Source organism: Mauremys mutica, chromosome 3 (genome assembly GCF_020497125.1).
Source record: "Mauremys mutica isolate MM-2020 ecotype Southern chromosome 3, ASM2049712v1, whole genome shotgun sequence".
In the NCBI taxonomy this organism is placed as follows: domain Eukaryota; kingdom Metazoa; phylum Chordata; order Testudines; family Geoemydidae; genus Mauremys; species Mauremys mutica.
The window spans coordinates 98573375-98594311 of NC_059074.1; the positions used below are offsets into that span (position 1 = coordinate 98573375).

The 20937-nt window shown below is 40.1% G+C and overlaps 1 protein-coding gene across 1 annotated transcript in view; it reads left to right on the forward strand.

Annotated features, from left to right (window-relative positions):
- Positions 1-20937, forward strand: part of LAMA2 (laminin subunit alpha 2) — a 407250-nt gene that overhangs the window by 234640 nt on the left and 151673 nt on the right. Inside the window, exons 20-22 of the mRNA XM_045010304.1 lie at positions 7989-8200; positions 13269-13375; positions 18026-18206. Coding sequence (XP_044866239.1) covers positions 7989-8200; positions 13269-13375; positions 18026-18206 — 500 coding nt within the window. The remainder of the gene's footprint in view (positions 1-7988; positions 8201-13268; positions 13376-18025; positions 18207-20937) is intronic.

The following is a 20937-nucleotide window of genomic DNA, read 5'->3' on the forward strand; positions in this document are numbered from 1 at the left end:
TTTTCTTACAGGATTTATTTGTTGTGTTAATTATTTTAAACCAATATTTAAATCTTTGTTGCTTCTAGATCTCTATTGCAGTACCTTACTTAGCAAATGGAGCTTTTAAATAGTGACAGAAAAATATCTGTTACAAATATTCAGCAATGCCCAATAAATAATTTAGAGACTTTTCTGTTGCTTGAGAATATTATATTTTAAGCTATTAGAAAAAGACAAAAAGAGAAGTTTTATGTATAAGAACATGAGAATGGCCATAAGTGGTCAGACCCAAGGTCCATCTAGCGCAGTGTCCTGTCTTCCAACAGTGGCCACTGCCAGGTGCTTCTGACAGAATGAACAAAACAATTTATCAAGTGGTCCATCCTCTGTCATCCAGTCCCAGCTTCTGGCAGTCTGGTGTATTTTGTGTATACTTGGTCTTAGTCTAATTTCCCTCCATGAGCTGCTAGTATTGAGAGAACCTAAGGCAGGTGTCGGCAACCTTTCAGAAGTGGTGTGCTGAGTCTTCATTTATTCACTCTAATTTAAGGTTTTGTGTGCCGGTAATACATTTTAACATTTTTAGAAGGTCTCTTTCTACAAGTCTATAACATATAACTATACTATTGTTATATGTAAAGTAAATAAGGTTTTTAAAATGTTTAAGAAGCATAGTTTAAAATTAAATTAAAATGCTCCCCCCCTGCCCCGTCCTGGACCAGTGGCCAGGACCCGGGCACTGTGAGTGCCACTGAAAATCAGTTTGCATGCCACCCATAGGTTGCCTACCCCTGGCCTAAGGTTTGGTGAAGGTCTTCTTCCATCCCCCCCATCTCTTTTCTGGGTTGTACTGAAAGAGCCAAATTTAAATGACTGTGGAAGTTACCATTGTGTACATTGAGATAGGTTGGGGTAAAAGCATTTGACTCACTAATGCTAATCAAGGAGGTACATATTGCACACCTTTGTACCACAGGGAACAGTTGCCGTATATGGGAGGGAAGGCAATGTTTACACTGTCACCTCCTTTAGGGGCTTCACCAGAGAGGGCAGCTTTTAAGTTAGGCAGTGCTGAATCAGCATATCCCCAGGCACCCTGGCCACAGCCCCTTGCCCTCCATTCTGCAGGGCACTGTCTGGATCCTCCATGGTGCCCCCTTGACCTTTCTTTTGGTGGGCTTTCTGCCAGTTGGGACTCACTGCTAGAGTTTCCTCCAGCATCTTCCAGCACAGACCCTAAAGTGAATGAAGACCACTGAGTGTAAACTGATGTATGTTACAGGATGAGAAGTGGGAGAGAGGGGTTGTAGCAAGAAAATTGACATACAAGAGGTGTAAAAGAAGGCAAGGCGCCTGCTTTACACCCTTTTTCACCTTCCTGTATATTTATCCTTGTATAGCTCTGCCTGTCCAACTTACAGTCACGGTGACTTCCCCTGAAATCCCCTACAGTGCAGTATTTTCCCTGCACCACAGAGAGAGAGAATTTGCAGACTGTCACCTGTTCCCACCCATCCTCACTGTGGCTGCTCCTGCTGAGTGCTATTTTTGCCTGTCTTTTCCTGTCCGCCTTGGACAGCATCCTCCTCCTTTCAGCTAGGGAGCTACGAAGTTAACGACTGCAGGAAATAATCACATCAGGAGCACTTTGGTAGCAGTTTGTCAATGCAAAGTCATTGACAGTTTCCATCAGCAACAAGTGCTGTTTGAGACGGGAGCATAATCCATATTTTAGTGCCCAGGATGGAATCTGAAAAAGTGGTGAGGTTTTTTTTTCAAATGTAGCAAGTTGTGTAGAACAGCTCACGTCCATTGATTATATTAAACATTTAGAAGGCAGAAGAAAACATGTTGTATTTGCTATTAAAAGTGTATGTATAATTGCCCAAAGATTGTACATGAAATTCTTTTTTATTTTAGCAACTGCAAGCTGACAACAGATCTGAGTCATATGAAATTATTAATTTAAGAGTCCCAAATTATCATGAGGGATGTGATCATTCCCCTCTATTCAGCACTGGTGAGGCCTCATTTGGAGTACTGTGTCCAGTTTTGGGCCCCACACTACAAGAAGGATGTGGATAAATTGGAGAGAGTCCAGCGGAGAGCAACAAAAATGATTAGGGGGCTGGAACACATGACTTATGAGGAGAGGCTGAGGGAACTGGGATTGTTTAGCCTGCAGAAGAGAAGAATGAGGGGGGATTTGATAGCTGCTTTCAACTACCTGAAAGGGGGTTCCAAAGAGGATGGATCTAGACTGTTCTCAGTGGTAGAAGATGACAGAACAAGGAGTAATGGTCTCAAGTTGCAGAGGGGGAGGTTTATGTTGGATATTAGGAAAAACTTTTTCACTAGTAGGGTGGTGAAGCACTGGAATGGGTTACCTAGGGAGGTGGTGGAATCTCCTTCCTTAGAGGTTTTTAATGTCAGGCTTGACAAAGCCCTGGCTGGGATGATTTAGTTGGGTTTGGTCCTGCTTTGAGCAGGGGGTTGGACTAGATGACCTCCTGAGGTCCCTTCCAACCCTGAGATTCTATGAAGTATCTTATATACAGTTCTCTCTCAAAACAACAGCCTCACACCTTTTCATTCCTACAGCTGCCCACAAACCTGCTTTTGCCTGTTGTAGGGGGATCTGGTCAGGACTCCTTTATTTAGGATCCATAATACTCTCCATTATAAAGGATTCCTGGGACTTTTTCATTGTGAAACATCAATGCCTTCATTGTTTACAGCAGGTCTTATATTCAGCTGGGAAAAGCTCCTCCCCCTGCCCCCTTTCCCCCCCAGCTTCTGAAGTGCCTTTTATTTGTCCTATGAAATTGAATTCAGATTTAACTGAATAGCAAAGTATCAGAAATGACTGTCAGTTCTCACTGTCAGTTCTGGGCTTGTCGGGAAAATTTTGGTAGCCTGTCAAAATCACTGAACACTGAAAAGTCTGGCCTGTGTCACTACCAAAACTGCTCTGGGAATGCTTGGGAGCTGCCAGACCAGCTGTAAGTGGGGGATGTGGGGGAGACAGCAAGGCTAAATTCCCCTAATAATCCTTCTTCCCCAGACTTCCATTTTCTCCTTCCTCAGGGGTGTGGTATAGGGTCGGAGCTCTCCCAACTCTCAGAGGAGCGAGAGAGAGCCAAGCCAAGACCCCCCATAACCCATCTCAACCCAATACATGGCCCAAGTCACAATTCACCTACTCCCCTCTGGGGGCATGACATAGAGCAGGAGCTCCCCTGACTTGTTGGGGAGGGAGGCAGAAGAAAGCCAAGTCGATCTTCCCCATAACTCCCTGCACCCAGCATGTAGTTTCAGCCATCCAGCCTCCCCTCTGGGAGCATCACATGGGGAAGGAGCCTCCGATCTCACAAGGCGGGGAAGAGAAAGAAGGGCTGGGCTCCCCCCGACCACCTCCTGGACCAAGCACATAGTGCCAGCAGCCTGTTCCTTCTCTGTGATAACAGCTTTTTCTTGCTGCCAGCTAACAAAGGCTCAAGCAGTAGCAATCTCTGCAACAACGCTGACTGCTCAGGGATCAAACCCTGATGATGATGTTTGATGGGGGGGGTTACTATAGTGATACAAAATAGAATGTGTTTTTTACCTTTGTTCTTTTAAAAATACAAACAAAAACAAAAAAACACACCTATGTTAAAAGAATATTGTTTAGGTTGCAAAGCCAGGCTCTCAAAAGTTAGGATTTAGCCACTCTGTGCATATTCGTTATGATGGTTAATCACATGATCACATGCTATTTTTCCCATGGCACCATTGCTTTATTGAGTGATTAGGTTGGAAGCATAAGAGAACCAAATTAAGGTTGCACAGGCAACCATGAATCTAGTATTTTCCTAACTTTAGCTTTGCAACCTAAACAATTTTTAACAGTTTATAGGGGTTCTTGGATCAAAGTAATTTTTCTGTTGGTCGGAAATTAGTTAATAATTGCTACCTAGGTCAAGCTCAACCATATAGTTGGAAGAGGCAATAACCAAGTAACTGGAGCAGTAAAAGATTTAGCATGAATTTGATTCTGCATGCTTCTCCAGTGTTGAGTAGTACCATAATCCATGAGCAGGCCTCTTTATATGAGAAGCAAAATCTGGTGTTCTGTGGCTCCTTGTGTGAGCGCAACCTACAGGTGGTGAGAGCAGGAGTTATATATTTTCCAGATTGCCTAGGGCTGCAAAAACTATGCAGCTACCACTGGCTATATGTGCCAGATAGATACAGAGGATGCCAGTGACTTTGTGGTTGTGTTGGCATCCTTTCGTCTGCGAGAGACGGTGGGAATTGCAGCCTATGATGTAGATAGTTTGCAATGTCTTGTGACTGAATAGGCCAATCTGAAATTTGCATGATCTTTGGCAGTTATTGCAAATGTATGTATCTTAGTTGAGAGCTGCTTGCTTCCCATGGGCTCTTTTCCCCTCATGCTGTAGGAGACAGCTCCTGTCATGGACTTTGATACCCCGATGGAGACGATGGCGCCACTTGTTACGATCACTGTCAGGGTTCCTTCCCTACTCTGAACTCTGGGGTACAGAGGTGGGGACCCACATGAAAAACCCCCTAAGCTTATTTTTACCAGCTTAGGTTAAATCTTCCCCAAGGCACAAATTCCTTCCTTGCCTTAGTATTGCTGCCACCACCAAGTGATTTAACCAAACATTCAAGGAGGGCCACTTGGAGCCCTACCTTCCCCAAATATTCCCCCAAGCTCCTACATCCCCTTTCCTGGGGAGGCTTGAGAATAATATCCTCACCAATTGGTACAGGTGAACACAGACCCAAACCCTTGGATCTTAAGAATAATGAAAAATCAATTGGGTTCTTAAAAGAAGAATTTTAATTAAAGAAAAAGTAAAAGAATCACCTCTGTAAAATCAGGATGGTAAGTACTTTACAGAATAACAAAAGACTCAAAAACACAGAGGATTTCCCCTCTAGGCAAAACTTTAAAGTCACAAAAACAGGGATAAACCTCCCTCTTAGTACAGGGAAATTCACAAGCTAAAACAAAAGGTAATCTAACACATTTCTTTTAGGCTATTACTTACTATTTCTAGAAAACTAGATGCTTAGTTCAGATATAGCTAAGGATATGTATTTTCCCCTGCCCTGTTTCCTGGCTGGCTCCAAGAGACACAGACAAAAAAAACCTTCCCCCACAAATTTGAAAGTATCTTCTCCCCTTATTGGTCCTTTTGGTCAGGTGCCCCCAAGTTATCTGAACTTCTTAACCCTTTACAGGTAAAAGTGGAATTAACCCTTTACAGGATAAAGAGGGATTTTATGCTACCCTTAGTTGTATGTTTATGACAATCACATGCCAAGATTTCCCATTGATCAGCATCAGTTCCAAATTCCTTCATATCTCTCTTGCATGTGTCTTTATAGCGAAGCTTGGGACATCCTGTTGTTCTTGTTCCCTCTGATAGCTCCCTGTAACATGTCCTTGGGTATGTATCCCTCTTCCAACCTACTCAGATGGCCCAGCCAACGCAATAGTCTTTGCTTGAGCAGGGCTGTCACAGTTGGTAAATTTGCCCTTTGAAAACCTGTGTGTTGGTGACTTTATCTTGCCATTTGGTGTTGAGTATGTGGTGTAAACAGCGTAGGTGGAAACTGTTCAACCTTTTTTCCTGATGAGCATATGTTGTCCAAATTTTCTCACCATACATGAGAGTGCTGAGGACGCAAGCTTGGTACACTAGCATTTTGGTCTTGATGTCAGTCACAGGATACATATTAAGTGGAGGGTGCAGAAAAGTGAGTGGAATGGAAAGAAGAAAAATACTGAAAGAGTATTACAACAATTCTTTCTCTCACTCTATCCATAAAGCTCTTAGTCATTAATCAGCATTTTATAAGATTTTTTCCCCTTAATGCAGGAAGTTTACTTTCCATGTCACACAAAGTTTTGCTCTTCATTTACATGAGCCTTCCCAAAGGCACATAGCACACTGAATCAGATGAGAATAGCTGAAGTGAAAGCACATACAGGATTAGTGAAAGTGGATTATTTTAATGGTCACCTGCAACTGTTGGGGAGGGGGAAAACACCTTAGTTCTATGCTGAAGATACCCTAGTTCAGGGGTTCTCAACCTTTTTCTTTCTGAGCTCCCTCCCCCCCAATACTATAAAAACTTCATGGCCCACCTGTGCCACAACAACTGGTTTTCTGCTTATAAAAGCCAGGACCGGCATTAAGGGGTAGCAAGCAGGGCAATTGCTTGGTGCCCCATGCCACAAGGGCCCCTGTGAAGCTCAGTTGTTTAGGCTTTGGCTTCAGCCCCGGGTGGCAGGGCTCAGGGCCCACCTTGTGGGGCTTTGGCTTTCTGTCCTGGACCCCAGCAAGTCTAACACTGGCCATGGTTGGAGGTCCCACTGAAAGCTGCTCACGGCCCCCCCAGGGGCCCCCGGACTCCTAGTTGGGAACCACTGCCCTAGGCTTCCCCCTACTTTCAAAGTGTATTCATGGTTCAAGATAATATATGCATGTATTACCCTGACGGGCCACATGCAGCCCATGGGCTTCAGGTTGCCCACCACTGACCTATACGGATAGTCCCTTTTGGACTGTTTGTGTGAGTAAGGCTTACATAATCTAGCCTGTAATCGTTTTCAATTTTAGATATGATGGGAAAAGGAAAAAATATATTTAAATTGTATAGCATCCTGCTACAGATAGATATTTGATCAGATCCAGATAGAATTTGCTCTCCAATCTCAATCATCCAGCACTTTATGAGCTCTGTTAGTATTGAAACTAATAACCGTTTCATAAGACAGTATTACAATAAAAGTGTTAGGATCCCTCTAGAAACCTTGATGGGATGTGCTGAGTGCAAAGAAAGGGTGAATTTGAAGGAAATGAGTGAAGTTGCCCCTGAAGTTCTGAGAGGGAACGTGTAGTGAAGATGTATGGATATATCCAGGCATGATGCACAAGATCCTTGCTCGTGTATCCTGCCCAGTATGTGATGAGATGGAGCTGTCAGCTAGTTGGAGACACTGGCTTAAATAACATGGCAGTTAGTAGAGTTTTAGCATTCCTTTATGTTAGTCTGAATTCTTATGAGATGACATGAACAACAATATTAGCCTGAACTAGGAGATTTTTACATTCCTCCTTTTACTTCTCCCTATACAAGTTGGTCTTACTATGAAGTGTGAGCAAATGCAATGGAAAGGGAGAGCAGACCTGAATATAAATAGAAAATGGGCTGCAACAGTAAAGATACACTTTCAAAACATGCAGTAATGTTCATTCAGATTCAGTAATGTTTTACATGGTACCTATAGAAAGCAACTGATCGGTAAATTGAAAAATAGGTGACTTTTTTAACATCCCTATTTTGAAATTTTCAATGTGCAGTATATCTTACATAGCTACAACTACGTGGTTCCTGCATTACTGAGTTCATTCTACATGACCTCTGTGTGACAGACATACATCCCTCTAATATTAAACAAATTGTTCCATGTAGCAGATTTGGTGTTTATTGTTTTGTTTTATTTTATTTTATTAGGAAAACAAATAAATTTGCTGCTCTATTATCAGGTGAACTTGTTTTCCCCAAAAAGATTTTATGGCTAGGGATTGAGGTGGGGGTGGGGAATTGTCAGTCTTCCTGAGTAGTGAGTACAGAAAAGCAGCCTACTTGGATAGCTACACATGATGTGCTGTACAAAGCCTTTCCAGCATGGACCTGAATTCCTCTGGAGTAATAGGCAGATTTCTTATTATGCTTTTGTCTTGTCTTCAGTGCCAGTGACAAGATTCCCCCACCCCCACTGAAATCCAATTACTAGCAGAGCTGGCAGGATTTCAGCTGGTTCTGTATCTACAGTGCTGTTTTTTTAAGGCACTTAAAAGAAAACAAATACTTGAAAGCAAATCAAACCGTCCTTAGTGATTAGTGAGACAACGAAACTGTAAACATTTCTCCTAACAGGACTATGTAAGTACCTTGATTGATAGTATCTCTTGTCTTAGGTGCGCAGATGGCTATTTTGGACAACCTTTAATACCAGGAGGATCATGCCGGCCCTGCCAGTGTAATGACAACCTTGACTTCTCCGTTCCTGGCAGCTGTGACAGCTTATCTGGAGCTTGCCTGATATGTAAACCTGGTATAACAGGTCAATACTGTGAAAGGTGCGCTGATGGATATTTTGGAGATGCTCTTGATCCAAAGAATTGTCAATGTAAGTCCTGAACTCTGGCTGCTCCTGACAGAACTGATATATTCCATATCCACATAACTAATGAGTACCTGAGATATGTGTGTGTGAGGGGGAGGCATGCATGTGAGTGATTCAATATATTTATATAAGTAAAAATGATGCTATATATCTATATCTATATATATGGAAGGAGAGATATCAGTGAGTATATAGAAAGTAGAAATTGTTGAAAAGCATCCTGCTACACATGAATAGTGACAAGGATAAATCTGTGTGTTTGGTATTGCAGCAGGGGCTACATTTTTAAAATGGTGTTTTAAGAGATACAGTAATCGGTAAACACAACTGCCATTTACTATTAAGACCATGTGTTTTTCAGGCCCACTGGTTGGACATTTTACTTCATTTAGGACTTGATTCTCCCCTTTCACTGGGATAAATCAGAAGGCCACAGAGGCCAATTTAGTTACATCGGTGTAAAACTAGTGTAAATTAGAAGAGACTCAGGCAATTGTTTTACTGCAGTATGCTGCATAGGTTGCAGTTTCTAGAGCATTTGGCTAGAATATGAAACTTTGGGCCATCACTACTGTGGTTTGTAGTTTTATCTGATACTGACTTGTAGTTTGATAGTGGGAAAGTCATTTAGAGAGACAGTTTCAAAAGTGGTCTTTAAAATTTGGGTACCTTAGTTTGGGACCCCAACTCTAAGGACACTCTCCCATACGTTCTGAGCACCACCAACTCCCTTTGAATTAAATTAGGATTGTGGTCAGTACCCCTGAATATCAAACCACTTGTATTTCAAGTTGGACATCCCAAAATGGAAGTACAGGGAGTCCTCGACTTTATGATGTTTGATTTACGACGAATGGCACTTACGATGCTTCTGAACTGACACCCTGATTCAACTTACGTCACTTGGTTTTGACTTTACGACACTTGGTCCCACAATGGCGAGGATTGCGGTTCTGAGTTACTACATTTCGACTTACAATGCTATTTTCAGGAACCAGCTGTATCGCAAGTCCAAGGACTGCCTGTACCCCAAATGAGAGGCCTCTTTTGAAAACGTTGGTCTTTATTTAGCAATATATTTAATTGGTATGCAATTATAATACTTCTCTCCATCAGGGGTTGAATTAATTATTGTAAAGCATTTTGTTCTTTGTGCATAGAGTGACTTTTATGAAGGATTTCAAAGCATTGTTATTGACAATTTATCAAGTTTTTCCATTGTGTGGATATACATGTGTGTCCATAAGCCATATGGGTGCATAAAAATATGTTGTGTGTGTATACAGCTAAAGATATGGTCAGATATGTATGTATACCTATCTCTATACACAGTATGTATATGCAAAATTATAATGCTAATATCTAGCTTCTATGTAGCACTTTTCCTCATCAAAGAGCTTTGCAAAGATGGTCAGTATCATTCTCCTGATTTTATAGATGGGGAAACTGAGGCACAAAGTGGTGACATGACTAACAAAAGGGTTTCCCAAATATTCTACACCTAGACAGTGCTAAAAATTCAGCATTCACAAGTGGTCTCAGAACTGGTTAATAATTCATGGTTTTGATGTCACATGATTTAAGACTTTATGTATACAATGTCACATAAAAAGCAGTGCATTTCACAAATCAAACTACAGGTGCAGTCACAGTTCCCAGTATTGCCTCGCCCTCCCTCAGACATTGACATGGCTGAAGCTTTGAACATTTCTGCAACAGTGGCAGCTGCAAAGGGGAGGTATCTGGAGTATGATGAAAACATATAATAAAAAATAAAAAGTATTATAAATACATTTTAATGCAGAATTACAATTGTTGCTTTGGTAGTTATGATGACAGTAGAGCCTTTCAATGTATTCATATCCTTGTGTTCACAGTTACCTTGCCTTTATTTTCTCTCCATCTTTCATGTGGATTTTCTTTTTGCATAAGATTTTATATTTCTTTAGCAGCATTCCATGAAGTTTGCCCTGCAGCTACAATATCAGAGGGACTATGACTTTACTTGGTTGTTTTCAATTTTCACTTTTTATCAAAGAGCGAAATCCAAGAGTACTGCAAAGCATGAATTTTGCGCTGAGATTATTGTTTGAAATGTTTCCTGCTATTTCTTAAGTAGAATTCTTTTGTCATTTGCATTAGCCATTTCAAATGATGGCCCAGCTGTATATTATCACAACATTTCTGAATTTCATAGTGTATTTTAAAAAAAATTCAAATCTAAGAATATTGAACAAATGTCCTAAGCCTATTTGATTTGATTCTTCTGGGTTGGTTTTTAGTGATGGTAGTGTGAAACAGCACAATCTGGCAGAGAAAACAGCTAGCAATTATCCTGGTAATATCACAGTTGGATGAGATGAGAAAAATTGCATAATGATGTGTATGTGTGTGTACCATACTGTAGATAAAGATAGATGAGTGAGTGTTTGTGTATATGATATGAATAGTAGATTTTGACCAATGTAATTTGGGGGGAAATTTCCATATTTGCTGGAAAGAACAAAACATTTCCCTGACAGGCTATTTTATTAAATGGCAACTTTTTTAAGTTGCTCAGAGTTTTGGATAATAACAGTGGAGGTGAATCAGTGAGCAGTATGTAAGTGAGATAAATACAGTTTATTGTGTGGATCTGTAATTTAGCAGAGGAGACTACTAAATACATGCTACTCCTACTCGTGCCCAGTGGCAGAGCTGGGAAAAAGAACCAGAGTCTTGACTTCCAACTTCTGCTCTAACCACTGTATTACACTCCTTCTCAAGAGCTCATCTGTAGTCAAAGTAGGAGGACACTGTGTGGAATTTTGAGTATGATGATATTAACAACGTAACCTGATCTGTGTAAAAAGTCTAATTTCTGTCTTAAATTCTTGAGATACCATATTTGGAAATGTGTGACATACAAAAATCCAATGAAGCCCTCAATAGACTTACTATATATATATATATATAGTATTACATGCTGACAACCTGTGTTATGCTTTTAAGAATGGAGGTTTACAAGTGTATCATCTTACACTGTTGACCTCAGAATTAGAAAGCTATTTTGAAGCAGGTATGTAATAATAATCATTATGTATCCTTTTTGGAATGTAGATACTTCTTAAAAGTAAACAATCTGGGAGGCAATAAGGAGGAATGGTGGATACAAAGGTGAGGGAAGTGGGCCAAAGATGCACCTAGGGAAAAAAATCAGGGAAAAGTGGGGACAAGTGATATAATCTACAGGAGAAGAGGTTTTAAATATTTGTATTATATTAAATATATCCCAAAATGTAAGTAGATTAAAGCATTCTGAAGACATGAACAAGCTTTGCTTGTTACAAAAAAGACATTAGGATAGTACAGTTTTTAATTTATGTATGTATTTATTCCAGTATGTGAAGTGCTTATTTAAAGACCTAGGAAAATGGGACAATGAATAGACTCACAAGTTATAAAATCCGCAGTCTTTTGTTATGAAGTGACAATCATCACATAGCACATCAAAAAAATCAGAAAATACCATTCTGTATAAGAGCCAGCATTTATCTGCAGATCTGACACAGTCATGTGAGACGACTGCAGTATTTCCCCATACATAGACTAGGAACAACTGCAGTATCTGAAATGCCATGTGGTAGTATGTGAGATGCTAACTTTTTAATAGTTATCACAATGTGTACTGTTGGGAATACAAGTGTTTCTTAAAATGAAATTGTCAAGTTGGGTTGAGAAAAGGAGCAGAAACAGGCATTCAGGGAAGCTGGCAGGGGCAAAAGATACTGGAGCAGGGACCTGATAGGCAGAGGGAATTTACACTATAAAAAGTATAGGACTATATGCACTCCTCTCCTGGGGAAGAAGGGAGACAAATGGTCCTGTTCATGGAGGGGAAGGGGGATGTGAAAAGTGTCTATATGGTCACATTCCTCACCATCATATTCTCTGGTCTGTGTGACTGAGAGGCATGATCAAAGGGAGTGGGAGGAGGAGTTGGTACAATAGCCTCGCTGTGCATCAAGTTCTTCCTCTCTCAGAGCATCAGAACTTAGGATGTAATGCATCCAAAAGTATACTGCCTTGAGAAGCAGTAACTCCTTTCCATAGCTCTTTCAAAGCGGGATTGGGCATGGGTTGGATGGGGGCCAGGCAATGGCAGCAGGGGGCCTACCTGAGTTACATTGCCTGTTGCTGAGATGGAGGCATGGAAGCATATGATTTCCAGTTTCATCTTTGGGCATTACAACAAGCTACTCTCTAAACCTCAACCCTGTACCTTTCCATTGCTACTCATCCACCATCCTGCTGATATGGTACAGTGGACAGGCTGCTCTTTAAAAGCAGTGAGTTTCAGCAGATCTCTTTTCCTCATTCCTCAGCTTTCCATGAGCTTTTGAGCATATAATCTATAGAGTAGGAAGTAAAAGTTTCAGACCCTTGATTATAGATGAACATGTCCATAACAGTATGCTCTCCTTCTATTTTTGGATTCTGGTGACATGCAAATGATTTGGTTTATTTCGAAGCAAAATTCCTCAGTGTGCATATAGTTTTGTAATGTACAATTAGAGGTGCACTAATCCTAACATAGGGTTTGATTCTATAATGTGCTGAGTACCCTGAATCCTGTGGCACCTTATAGACTAACAGACGTTTTGGAGCATGAGCTGTCGTGGGTGAATACCCTTTCGTCGGATGCATGACGAAGTGGGTATTCACCCACGACAGCTCATGCTGCAAAACCTCTGATACTTGATACTGCTTGCATCCGAAGAAGTGGGTATTCACCCACGAAAGCTCTTGCTGCAAAACGTCTGTTAGTTTATAAGGTGCCACAGGATTCTTTGCTGCTTTTACAGATCCAGACTAACACGGCTACCCCTCTGATACTTGAGTACCCTGAATCGCCTTTGTCTTCAGTGAGAGTCTAAGGTGATCAGCACCTCACAGGACCTTGCCAGTTATAAGTCTAATACTGTAAATGCTTGGCTTAAAAAAACTGTTAGGGAATTGGAGTGTAATCTTTCACTTGTTATGCATTTCATGTCCTCACAAAGTGCATTGTGACAACTCTGTTTCCCTGTAGCGTGTCAGTGCAACATCAATGGCTCATTCTCAGAGATCTGCAACTCTCAGACAGGGCAGTGTGAGTGCAAGCCCAATGTTGTGGGGCGTCGCTGTGATGAGTGTAAGGTGAGTAATCAGAACTGGGATTTCATGTAACTCTTCTCCACTGTTTGACATGACTAAGTGCTTTTCCACTTAAAAAATATGATGGATTGTTCCAGGCAAAGAAAAACAAAAGTTAAATGCTTTTATCACTATAGCAGGAGATCAGTGTGTATTCTGGGAGTTTTCTGGAGGAAAACTCAGCACTAAATGAATATGCCACTTTCTGTGTAATGAACATGTATACCTTTTTAATCTAAGTCACCTGAAAATTATATATCAATACTTAATGTATATGAAAAAAGGTAATACATATGAGAGCCCTGAGGAAAAAATTACTGCCTCAAAAGAGACTGGCTGATTTGCAAAAAAGCAAATGCTTATCTCTGCATTGAATTTTGTGCTTTATGCATTGTGAAGATTTTCATGGCAAAACTGCCTTTTGTCTTGGTGCATTAATTCAAAAGTGGAAAACACTGCAAAAGACAGTTTCTTTTATGGACCCACCCAACAGCCCAGTCCCCAAATCCTTGATTTTCAAAGTGTTTTGTTCTTCAGACCACTAGGAAATGCTTCATAGATATTGTAGCTCCACAGACTGCCGAGTAAGAACTCCTGGCTTTGGCCCCTCTCTGTTTAAACACCTAAGCAGGTGCCTAATTTAAAGCACATGAGGAATTCTGTGGAAATGGAATGGATTATTTCCACACTTAGCTGTGTACTTACTCAAGTAGATTTCTGGATCAAGACCTTCATAAATGCCCCACTTCAATTTTCAACATTAGTCAAAGGTTTTAGTCAAGGGGGCCCCACTGATATCAGTGGAACATACCAGGTGTAACAGAGGGAAGAATTTGTCCTTTGCTGTACAATATGCACATACAATAATTAAAGCTAGTTAATACTAACCATAGAGTTTATATTTTAGTTCCCATTATGAAATGCAAAGTTTTGTGTATTTTGTTTCATAAGTACATTATCAGATGGTAGATGCAGGGCTAATCTTTGTTTAATGCTGCACTTTTTTGACAACATCTTTCCATATCACTTCTCTGCCTTTGTTGGCTAACTATCTTTTGCCTTTCACTCCTAAAGCCCAACTATTTGTGGGCCCCAGAAAAGCAATTCTGCATACCCTGTGGCTGCAGTCCTTTAAGATCCATGTCACTGCGCTGTGATATGTCGGGGAGATGCATCTGCAAATCAGGATTCATGGGTAAACGCTGTGAGAGCAGACAGGTGCATAAACGGAAAGAAAATCGACGGGCCACTCAGCAAATCCAAGTCCCTTCTCAGAGATGGGGCTTCACTGGTACCAGCGGGTGCCCCCGGGGTGCTTACAGGCCTGTCGCTTTGGTAATCAGAAAACCTGTGTGATGCATGGGCTGGATTTCAGCTTTTGTTTGTGCATGGGGACTCCCAAATAGTGGTTGGAGGGTTTTACACCCATTCTGTGTTATGCTAAATTAACAGTTTATCAAGAAGCCACAGGTTTAGGAATATGACATGGTACAAATGCAGACTTCTAAAATATTTACACTCTTTCCGGATTGAACCTAGCCCAAAGCACAATATAGGCAAAACCATAAATACCAGAATAAGTCTAGAGATAACATAATCAATAGTGACACACACAGAAATTAAGGGTAAAATCCTGGCCCCATTGAAGTCAATGGGAGTGTTGCCACTGACTTTATCTGGGCAGGATTTCACTCTATATCTATACTGATTCCAGATACCAAGAAGTTTAGTCCAGGAGAAGGATTAACCCTGGTGATGATGAACATATGTAGGAATTCGGGAGCATCATATGTAGTAGACTTTGAGTTTTCAGTAATTCACATGCTAGCTACTCGGGCTGACTTCTTTTATTGGCTAAAGTGCTTATTTGAGGAATCTATTTCCCAAACTGAAAACAATTATCAGGAGAGTCTTGTTATTTTTCATGTCTAGTCAAAGCAGCCTTTTTTGAAGCTGGTGTAATTATAATGCCCTGTTCCTAAATGGAAGTGTTTAGGATATAATTTTGTTACCCCAAACCATATACATACATACTATTTGCACATATATTACACACACACAAACATCCATCATAAGGACAAAACATAATAGTATATTCAGAAAGATTCAGCACACTCCTTTTTTTTTTATCCAGGATCTTGGAAGTGAGAAATTTGCTCCCTGTTAAATGTGATTCTTATAAAATAGAGTATTAATTTAAGTATATAAATAGATTTTATTGAGGATTAATCTGGGGGGGACTGCATGATTTATCAGAGTGCTTTTCACTCTGCAAAACTCATCACTGTAGAAAATACAGTATGCTGGTGATCCTTCTTTCCTTCGTTCACGCTGTGCAGTTCTAGCCTGTGAGCCAATATTACTGTTTTTCACCCTGATAAACAGAATTTATTAGATCCTATCAAACCTTTCATTGAGAGCTGAGCTGCATGCTGGGTTATGCTTACTTCGCTGCATTAATCTGAATGTCTGTCCTGAGATTTTGCATATTCACATTTCTTCTTTTGAATTCTATTTCTTCCTCTTATGAAAGAAATCTTTAAAGATGGTCTGTAGATTTAATTGGACCTGGAAATTTAATTACATGAGTTTGGGTATTCCTTTCTCTCTGTTATGTTTCATCATGCTAAGGTACATACCAGTGTAGCATATCACTATAGAATTTGGAAATGAAGATTTGGATAATTACTTGTTATATGTATGATCCTTCATTAGTTTTCACATGATTCTTCCAGTTGGCCTCTGCCCAGATGACCTGTTCCAGCAATCTGATCCATGTCGGTGATCCCTCTGGCAGTGTGGAATCTGAGGATTCCTCCTTCCTGGATCAGATTTCAGTACGCAGGCCTTAGTTGCAAGCATGGTATTTCATTGAAAACAATGGGGTTTCACACATACAGCAGAGGGTTACAGAGTTTGCCTCAGGTGCTGTAACTTCATTGACTTCAACCAACCTACACTGATTTACACCAGCTGAGGATCTAACCCTATTAATCTAGGTTACACAGTAATACATTTTTTCTCTTTTCTCCATAATTTAATGTCAGTGTGAAATAATATTAACTAATGGTTTTAATTCTTTTATATCTAATTTTTCACTGTCTCCATTCACTGAGATGTAGCAAGCTAGCTACCTGGATTTTTCCTTAAATGTTGTGCCATAACATGAAATCCACAGTGTTCTGGAGTTTAACATTCTCTGAAAATCAACTCAGCTAAACAAAAATACTCCACTTCTACAGCCTCATGCACTTTAATGACAAAATCACTATATGCAAAGTTTGTTTTCCCTGTCATATTCACAGTAAATATATACCTAATGTAAAAATTGAACTCATCATTTTAATACAAAGAATTTTGTGCTGCCATAGAACTTCTGTTCAGCTGATTCAGTGTCAGCAATTTAACCTATCAGCCGAAAGCTCAGTATAGATCTGTCCATTGTGATATATATTAAAGCCTTATCTTCCTTTCTTCACAAGTATTTTCACCTTATACAGATTGGGTTAAGGGGGGAAGCTACTTAGTGTTATAACCACTGATATTCAACTTTTGCAGAATCTTTGTCTTCAGGTTTTGATTTTGGAAGGCCCCTGTAGCGGTTATTGCAGAAAAAGTAAAAGAATAAAAAGAAGAGAAACAAAAGGCTCATTGGATAGCTTTATCTTCAGCTGTCAGAGCTATTTAATTGCCCTGAAAATACTGGACAACACTCAAAACTAGAATAAAAGAATGCAACTCACATTGAAGTAAATAAAGTTGCACTTGCTTATACCATAGCTGAATTTGGCCTGTGAATTTTACCCTGATGCTTCCTTCTTCCTCATCCCCCCACCCCCATTTGGCAGCAAAATAGAGGGTTCAGTTGTTTTTTGTAAGTTATATCTATGCATTATTCACAGAGTGCTGTAGTCATATATACAGTTTGACAAATGTGTGAGAAATGGTCCCTGGCCCAAGGAGGTGAAATCTATCCTCCCATTCCATCCTGTTTCCCTTCTGTGGGAGCAAGAATGGGCCTTAAATCAGACAAATGTAATAAAAATCATAATGATAATGTACAAAGCGTATAGCAGACTGTGCTGAAGCACAAGTCAGTATTTGTATTTATTCAGTTAGCTTATGACTATAACCTTCAATAATATCACAATCCAAATATTCAGTTCAGCAAGATGGAGCCGGCATTCCAGCCAGGTTAAATGGCAAAGTTCTACAAGTGATCTTTTAGAGCAGACTTCAAAATCTCCCCGTTGAAATAAATTGCTATACTTAGGGATGCCTTATGAGTATGTCTTTGGGAGGTTGTTTGCAATCTGATTGCCTTCCATTTCTGCATGTGTAGGAAGGCTCCAGAAACAGACATCATAGGAAAATTCAGCAGGCTTACACAGCGACACAAAGTGCCCTAATTATAATAAACATTGGATCAAATCCTTAAGTCCTTACTCAGATCAGAGCCAGCAAGATACATCAAGTCCTCAGGCTTTAGGGTCTGGCCCTTTATTTGTAATTTATTTCAGATTATTCTTATTGCTGTTGCGGAGGAAAGAACTCAAATAAACCCTCTGCCCCCAGCACTTTTACTGTTCAACTCTTTGTTCTGTGGATAGACATTGTCTATACTAAATGCTCTTCCTCTGTCTTATGTGGCAGCCTGGAACATTTGGTCTACAGTCGTCTAGAGGATGTGTTCCCTGTAACTGCAATTCTTTTGGTTCCAAATCCTTCGACTGTGATGAGAACGGACAGTGCCATTGCCAGCCTGGCGTAGCAGGAAAGAAATGCGATCGCTGTGCTCATGGGTTTTATAACTTTGAAGAAGGAGGATGCACTCGTACGTAAACAATCAGGTCCCATTTAATGGCTTGTTGCAGACTTTTCCCTTCTCAATCTGTAGCATGTTCTTCCTTGGACTATCCTATGCTATATCTAAGGTGGGGCCATTGCTATGAGCCGAGCTGCATACAGAGAGAAAACAGGATAATATGGAGTGAGCCACTCTTACCTCTTTTTATAGCCAAGCTGCTGTAACATGGGTAGGCATAAAAGGCATAGGGACAGAGCTGGTCAGGAATTTTTAAATTAAACAATTTTTGATTGGAAAATGGTGATTCATGTAAACTTTTTGCGGAAATGATCAATCGGGAAGGTTTCTCAGATCATGGATGGAATTTCTGGTCAGAGAGTGAGCCCTACAGTAGCCCAGTGGCTAGGGCCCCAGGAATGTGTGAGAGCCAGGTTCAAGTCCCTGCCCTGAATAAGGGGTAGAGAGAGTGAAAAGGACACTGTCCTGGTAGCTAGGGCACTCACCTAAGATATGGGAGACTCACTGACTAGCCATGAAGTAAGGAATAGCTTCAGCAGATGAGACTGAGAGAAGACCCACACCAGACTATCCCATATTCCAGCGGCTTGGGCAGTCATCTGGATGGTGAGAGACCCCTGTTCAAATTCACTCTCTACATTAGCCAGAGTGGGAATTGAATCTAGGTCTCCCACATCCCCTGTGCCCTAACCACAGGGCTAAAGTTATAGGGAGGGCAGCAGCAGTATCCCTTCCTTGTTTGGCCATTTTGTTAAATAAGCCCTTGTTTAATCTGAAACTGATTTTTTTAAATTCACCCAAATTTTCACAATTTTACTGTTCAGTTCTACCTGAAATGAATTTTTTGTTCATTTTTTCCAAAAATTCCTGTGAACCAAAAAATCAGTTATTCACTCATCTCTAACAGTAACTGCCATCATCAGGCTCTTAGCACGTAAAACAAGAGAACTGTGAATGGAGTTCATGATTGGTAGAGCTGGTCAGGAATTTTCCAACAAAATATTTTTTGTCAGGAAATGCCAGTATGCTGAAACAGAAACATATCAGTTTCAGCAAAGCTTCTGTTGAGAAAGATTCTCAGCTCTATATTTCTTTGGGGAGGGGTAGAGAGAGCTCAAGACCCACCCAGACTAGCCAGGAGCCCAGTGTTTGGGGAACTCATGTGGGATATGGAATACCCAGGTTCAAGCCCCTGGCCCAAATCTGGGATAGCAGAGACTTGAACTTGGCTTTCCTGCTTCCTAGGGAGCGCCTAAAGTACTGGGCTATAGAATCAGACTTTGCTTCTGTTGCTCGGTCCTGTTGGAGCTGTTCCACTTTGTGTAAATAATTAACTATTCATTGGGGCAGAGCAAGGTCCTGACACTTATAGCCCAGTGGTTAGTACATGTCCCAAATCTAGAGTTAGTATCTCTGTCTCTAGCTCAGTTTTGAAAGTTTTGGTTTCATTCCACATTGGAGCAGAACCAAATGTGGAAACCTCAAGGTTTTTCATTAAATGGAATTCTTGTTTGCTGGCCAACCCTAATGATTGGTCTCTTCTTCTAACAGTCACAGAACTAGAAAGCACATTCCTTTTGTGAAATCTTTCTGTCTTTAATCATCCTACAGATAATCAGAACACTTAAATACATGTTTTCCCCACTCATTACAAAATGTTTTTCATGTAGTTGGGCAAGGGGCATGAAAGGACAATAAATGAGATTTTACATTAAAATCTTACATTCTGTTTCTCCAAACACAAAAAGACAAAGTTTAAGACAGTATATTAAGCTGGGAAAGCAATCCAGGTAAAAAGGGAGTTGTTTCTTTTAGGAGGGGTTTTATTTTTGTTTTGGTTTTTTGACAGAAATATATTTGTTTTGTACCAGATGAGAAAGCCATTGAAAAAAAAATCCAGCTACTTAAAATGTTAGGAAGACTCCAATTTTTAGAAGTTCTAAACTGAAGAACACAGACAGGAAGGAATTCTGTTAAAAATGCACTTTCCCCCCCCATTTATTTTTAGTAAGCTTTTTATATGTTATTTCAAAAGACAAAAAATACAGGAATTGAATAATGAATCACATAGAAAAGATGGAATGTTTTTAAGTATATCAAATCATGCTAGAAAAAAGTCCATGAAAATGAGCACCAAAGAGACAGTTAAGTGTAGAATAAAATATTGGGCCTCTTTTATCTAGCATTTATCCAAGAGGAATGTAATTTAGAGATTTTTGGCATAATAAAAAAAACATAAAACCTACAAAGGTATATTGTAGAAAAACAAAATATCACAATATATTATTGACATCTATAGAGAAAAGATGTATGAGATTTCTACATGTGAATCCAATTCTTCACTTACAACAAATGAATTCTGCTTTTATTATTATTATTTATTTTATTAAGGTCTGACTCTAAAATTATTGTGTATTATAATATCAATTTATTTTTAATTAAATAACATTTGTAGGGAATAGTACTAAAGTCTGGAAATCCAGAGAAGAGAATTCAAGTGACAAAGACTCAGTCCATCAGTGAGCTCCGCATGGCTGGGCCTCCATGCCAGCATGGAGTCAGTTGAGCTGTGTGGGCACAGGAGTCCATCTGCATGAAGGTCATTGTAGGTTCAAGGCAAAAGTTTAATAATTTTCTGCAGCAGTTGATTTGTTTTAGAGAGATCAGTTTCTACCAACCCCCAGCCAACTGTTACATCTTCACACCATGCTCATTATCTAGTTCTGGTTGGGGTAGAAAT